The 6,297-nt window shown below is 39.1% G+C and overlaps 1 protein-coding gene across 8 annotated transcripts in view; it reads left to right on the top strand.

Moving 5' to 3' along the window:
* The window catches only part of tpd52l2b (tpd52 like 2b), a 27,724-nt gene extending 21,427 nt beyond the window's left edge, over window positions 1-6,297 (top strand). For 4 of the 8 annotated variants that reach the window (XM_079238963.1, XM_079238960.1, XM_079238959.1 and 1 more), the window contains 3 exons: window positions 871-897; window positions 4,309-4,357; window positions 4,490-6,297. In XM_079238963.1, the coding sequence (XP_079095089.1) occupies window positions 871-897; window positions 4,309-4,357; window positions 4,490-4,576 (163 nt within the window). In that variant the 3' untranslated portion in view covers window positions 4,577-6,297. The remainder of the gene's footprint in view (window positions 1-870; window positions 898-4,308; window positions 4,358-4,489) is intronic. The other 4 variants (XM_079238964.1, XM_079238962.1, XM_079238961.1 and 1 more) reach the window with 1 other exon arrangement.

Below are 6,297 nucleotides of genomic sequence, written 5' to 3'. Positions count from 1 at the left end.
TATATATATATATATATGTATGTATGTGTGTGTATATATATATGTAGAATCAGATTTATCTTTTCACGTGACAACTTGAATGATCTGATAACCCCACTAATCAGGTGACAATCAGGTGTGCATGTAAAGAGGAACTGGAGTCAGACTGGTTTAAGACGCTTCATTCTGGTGTTTAAGTCGCTCAGTTTGACCTGAAATATGTGGACAGCAGAGAAGTTACTGACATATTAGTAACGTTTCCATAAAATAAGCCGTTTTCTCGCCAATTTATAATAAAATTAGGTTTAAATTTCATTTATTGATGTATTTCTCAGATAAAATGTAAAAGTTTAAAAAAAAAAAAAGAAGAAATTTTTAGTTTAATGGAAGCAAATAAACGTAATGATGAAACGGGTTGATTTTTCAGTAAAAAGCAGCAGGATTCAGTTGTTTTGGTCTCTGATTTCACATGTCTGCTGGAAGAAAAGACGCTTCACCAGGATAAGAGCTGCAGTGTGATACAACGGTTACTATAACACACTGATTTAAGATGGTGGCGCATCACCTGACGACCTGACCTGACTTCATTATTCAGCATTTATTTAGCATTTAGTAAGACGTCGTTTCGACCTGTTTGGCCTCTACCTGCATGTCTCTCAGCATTAATGGAAGTCATTTATATATATGTATAAAAAGCCAAAAACAGGAGTGGAGCCGCTGAACGTACTGGTCAGACTGGTTACACAGCAAACACGCTTCTGTTTGTCCTGATTTCTCTGCAGATAACACCGCTGTATCTCACCTCTGTTATGATTTGTGTTTGTTGCTGCTTCTGGTTGATTTTCTCTCTTCCTCCTTGTTTTTACTCGCTGCCTTGGTTTCGGCCTGCAGAGCTCTGCCTTTCTCTAATTCCTTTAGGTAAGACGAACACGTCCGCATCGCTCCGGCCTCTGGCTGGACGCTTCCAGTACAAGGAGAAAAATAGATTTTTTTATTTTTTTTTTATATTAAATTATATTTAAAGTCTGAAAGATTTACAGGAGATTACAAAATTACAGATGGATAATACAGTTGTTTCTATTTTTAAGATTTTATTATACTTTTTCATCAGTACTGATACCAATACAGGTACTTTTTAATCAGTAAAGTAAAATTACATGATTGTTTATTATCTTTATTGCAGGGGCAAAATAAAATATGGATGTATCATTTAGTTAACATATAAAATATTTAAAATATATGTAAAAACCTAATATATAAATTTTTTATGAATGGATTAAATTAATTGGATAAAAATGGCAAGAATTAAAATAAAATTATCAATAAAATTTCATATTAAATTATAAAAATAAATATTTTAAGTAGGCTATAAATGATAAACTCTAAACTACATCTCTTAAATTGGGAAAACGTGCTTAAGAACCGGCAAAAAACCAGTAAAATCTAAGTTTATAAAAACATGTTATCATTCCTTACATCAGGGGTGTAAAACCCCAGTCCTGGAGGACCGGTACCCAGCAGGTTTTTATTGTTTCCCTGCTCCAACACAGCTGGTTCAAAGCTAATGGATCCAGCAGCTTCTTGTCAACCTGTTTATTGATTTCGGTCAGGTATGTTGGAGCAGGGAGACAATAAAACCTGCAGGACACTGGCCCTCTAGGACTGGAGTGTGACACCTGTGCCTGACATCATCACCGTGACGTCTGATTGGCTGCTGCGATCATGTGACACAGAAAACAGGAAGGAGTAACCGCAGCTGGTTTCCCGTGTAATTTAATCACCTTAAAGTGTCAGAAGTGAAAAGAACCTGCATGTTTTGGTTTGACAGCGTCAATCCTGCGTCAGGATGTTTCCCAGTTCAGCCGTCCAGTTGGGTTCATCGTGTTGCCGCTGCAGGTTCCCGTAGCTTCTGCCATTTTCTCCTCCATCACAGAGGATAAGACATGTTATTTGCTGCCTTTAAGGTGAAATAACAAAGTTTGAATGACGCAACTTTAAAGTCACAAAATACACAACTTATAATTCAATGTTTAAAATGACCTGAAATCCACCATGCTGGGATTTTCCATCCTCTAACTAAAGACGGAAATTAGCTTCACATTTACATTTTATTTCATCCATTTTCTACGGCTGCTGGTATTTTTATATGTACATTAATATGAACTTTCCCTTTTTAAACATAAAGATGAGCTCTGAGCTGATTGGTGACGGGAAATTAATGCGTCTTTAGCTCTACGGTAGAACCAGATCTATCAGGGTTCATTTCCGTTTAACAGACTTTAACATAACAAGCTAATTATATTCTACACATTTAGATAAACACTAAATACTTCATTTAGTTTCTACCAACAAATGAAAAAAATATTTTTTTTATTAGTTTAGAGAGATATCTGCAGGTTGTTTTTTACATTCTGAGAAAGAACAGAAGTTCTATCTTTTTATTTAACAGATTTTTATATAATTTGCATATTTAAATATTTTCTACTAACTTTACTTCCAGACGTTAAAACGGCTTTTATCGGTTCAAGTTTCCATAAAACTAATTAACAGCAAGATTGTTGATGTTTGTTGTGACTGCTGTCGGTGCTGGGGGCGGGACCACCGGCTCACTTCAGCCAGATTTACTGGGTTTTATCGAATAAATTTACTGAATTTTATCGATTAGTTTTACTGGATTTTATCGTTCGGCGTCGCCGGGAACTCAGCTGCAGATTTAGTGGTGCAGCAGTGAAAACTGTCCCCCCTGAAACACGTTCCCAGCTGTTCAAACTGGTGTTCCAGGAACCACTGAGCCGGTACGCCGCCCAGCACCAACGGCTCCTCTTACAGGGTCAATCAGGTTTATTGATGACCTCTAACGCTGGTGTGTAAACAGCTGTTGTGTGTGTGTGTGTGTGTGTGTGTGTGTGTGTGTGTGTGTGTGTGTGTGTGTGTGTGTGTGTGACCTCTTGCTTGCCTTTAACACCTGCATCTCTGTCTCTTCTCTTTAACGCTCACAAAGTAGCAACTATTCCATTCGCCACTCGATAAGTATGCCCGCCATGAGGTAAAGTACCGCCGCCCTGCTCCGTTAGCGCTCTTTTTACTGCTCAATGTGTTTGTTTACGTGTATGTGCTGTTGTTTATCTGTCAACAAGTAATACTGAAAGAACAAAATGTTTAAAAACTGCTTTCTGTCAACAAATTTTATTTCTCAAATTCTGCTAAATATTTTATTTCCAACATTTAGTCAACATGTCAACAACATGGAAATAATGTAGTTACTGTTTTCTTATTATTTAACATTGAACTAAAATACACAAAATATGTAATCCTTACTATGTATTTAATTTTAATTTAATTAAAAAATATCTAATTTTACATTAAAATACACAATTTGTAATCCTTATTTATTTTTAATTTAATGGAAAATTTCTAATTATTTTACATTACAATTAAATACAAAAATATTTCATTATTTTATTTTAAAATGTACCGGTAGTTTGATATATTGGAAATATAGTTTTAATTGGTAAGCATAATAAAAATCACACTGAGATTAAATACACAAACTTAAAATTGTGTGATTTGTAATTTAATCAAGAATATATAGCATTAATATTTATTCATTTAAATAAAATTAATATTTCATGATCATTATGTATGAGAGTATGAGTTTAGTTAAATATAGTTAATAATAATAATAATAATAATAATGATTACAGTGACATTAAATACTCAAATATCTTTGATTTTAATTTATCATATTTATACATTTTAATTTGGAAGTTTTTCCTGTTTTATTCCTGAACAACCTTCAATTTAAACATTTTTTTTTTATTAAAGGTGTTTAGTTTGTATCATGTGACCGACACACTGATGGCTGTTATTTTAAAAGTAAAAAGTTTTTAGTGGTGAAACAGAAATACGAGTAAAATCAGAGTTCGTACGAATGTTCGTACATTGTCATCAACACTTCGTAAAAAGAGGCTTTTTACAGCCGTTCCAGCTGATTTACAGCAGTCTGGTTGTCTGGGAGCCTGTTTCATAAAACTGTTTACATTTTTATTACATGTAAATAAAATTCCAAAGCTGCTGACAGTACTACCACAGTACTACCACAGTACTACCACAGTACTACCACAGTACTAGTATCATATAAAAGCATGAATCCTTCCAGGTTGGGGGGGGTGTGTGTGTGTGTGTGTGTGTGTGTGTGTGTGTGTGTGTGTGTGTGTGTGTGTGTGTGTACGTGTGTGTGTGCGTGTGCGAGCATGACACGTCGCAGCAGGTTGTGTGTTTCTGAGGCTTCAGGTTCCATCGTCGTAACGTTGCGTCTCTGTTCCGTAGAAACTCGCCAACCTTCAAGTCGTTCGAGGACAAAGTCGGGAACCTGAAGGTGAGTAAATGTCCAGGTGGCGGGTCACGCCCCCTTTCTTCTTCTTCTTCACTACGAACCTCTTCTGTTTCACCGTCTCCATGGTGATGAAGATTCAGCAAACGCTCGTCTCTTTCCTCTCTCTCTCTCCAGTACAAGGTCGTGGGACCCAGAGGGAACGGAGACGCCGTCGGCTCCCCCACTGACTCCACCCCCACTCAGGAGAACCCGCCTTTCTGAGCGCACGGCCCCCCCTCCTCCTCCTCCTCCTCCTCCTCCTCCTTGCTGCCATCTTCCTCACGACCTTTAGACTGTACTGATATCACTTGTCATGGCGAAGTTATCCCTGAGCTGCGTCTCTGCCCCGCCGGCAGTCTTCAGGCTTTGCGGTGGGAGGAGCTTCCCGGACTGACCTCACGCTGCTGGTCCATCGCCGCCATCCTCTCCGCCTCGCCACCGTTTCTCACCTTCCAGCCGGAATGATTTCCTCCTCTTCTCACTCCAGATCAAACCTTCCCGCTCCACGTTCCAGACGGGATCGGCAGCTTCTTAGTCGCCTTGTTTGCGTCTCGTCGCTTCACAGCGAGCACACGCTAGTTTCCCCACGCCTTCACGCCGCGGCTCCCCGCACGCCAGCAGCCTAACGAGGTTAGTCGGGACGTTGAGGGGTATCTTCAGATCATCTACGTCGTACGTCATCTCCGTTCCCGCTCACACCACCCAGGCGTCGCACACCAACACCCAGGATGTAAAAACAGGAAACCATTTTGTATTATAATCTATTTTACACTGCTTTGCAAAACGTTTTTACATGATTTTTATCAATATGTATAAAAATATATGATATATGAAACGGTGGTGATCGGGAGGAACATGGCTAATTCTACGAACTAAAACACTGTGGGTGGGTTTCACAGCCACTTTTCTGCCTTTTATTTAAAGTCCTGCTTTGACTCGCGTTGAGCGAGTCGCCGCTCGGCCGCCAGATGTTTGATGCTTCGCCTGCTGGGATCCAGCTGTTAGAAAAGGAAGGTCTTCTCTTTGTTTCGGGGTTGAAGTTGCAGCGCGTGGTTCGGTCTGAAGGAGGGAGAAGCTTAGAGTCCTGTCCTGCCACACAACCCCTCGTCATGAACGCAGCTTGACGCATGCAACGGTTTGTTTTGCTGCTCCAGACGCACGTTTTCCCCTCAAACCGCTTCGCCAAATCACTGTGTCACAGACCCCAATCTTCTCACCAAACGCTGGGCCACCTGCGCCGTTTTGTTCCACGTCAGCGTGATCGCTCGCATTGCCAAAATAAAAGCTTCTGTTGTTTCTGCTTCGGCGTCTCCAGGAGTCTCATCGGGCATTACGGATGATTTCTGAACAAATTATAATCCAGAATTTCTCTATAAGATACGACAAACTCCAGAAGATGGGTCATAAATATGAACTGAAGACAGTTTATCCACTCATGTCCTTTTTTTTGTTTATTTTTCCTCTTTTTGTTGATTATTTTTCCTGTTTATGTGACTTAATGTTTTTTTCTGCTGGAAAATGAATCAGATTATAACGTTTTCAGTTGAAGTTGCCAATATTTGAGTATCTGTTACAGAATTTCTTCCTGTTTGCCTCTGAACCTCCTCCAGTCTGTCCTCTTTCCTGATGGATAACTCCGAACACACGACAAGAAAAACGAGTCATTTCTGCCTCAACTGGAAAAAACACGGGTGGAATGACTCCAGGTGGATTTTTCTTGAGGTGTTTCCTGTCGACAGCTGGACGAGGATGATGTACATTTTGTTTTTGGTGCCATGGGGAAGTGCAGCAGAACACAGCTTTATTTAGGTCCTGGGCTTAGCAGTTGTAGATTGGAAAGAAAAAAGGATCATATATATAAAGAATTATGGTCAATTAATTAGAAAAAAAGTTTTGATTTTGTTGTATGTTTGGTTATCAATAAAGCATTCCTTTAAATTGTA

Source organism: Telmatherina bonti (genome assembly GCF_933228915.1).
Source record: "Telmatherina bonti genome assembly, chromosome: 4".
NCBI lineage: Eukaryota > Metazoa > Chordata > Actinopteri > Atheriniformes > Telmatherinidae > Telmatherina > Telmatherina bonti.
This window is presented reverse-complemented; position numbering and strand designations above follow the sequence as displayed.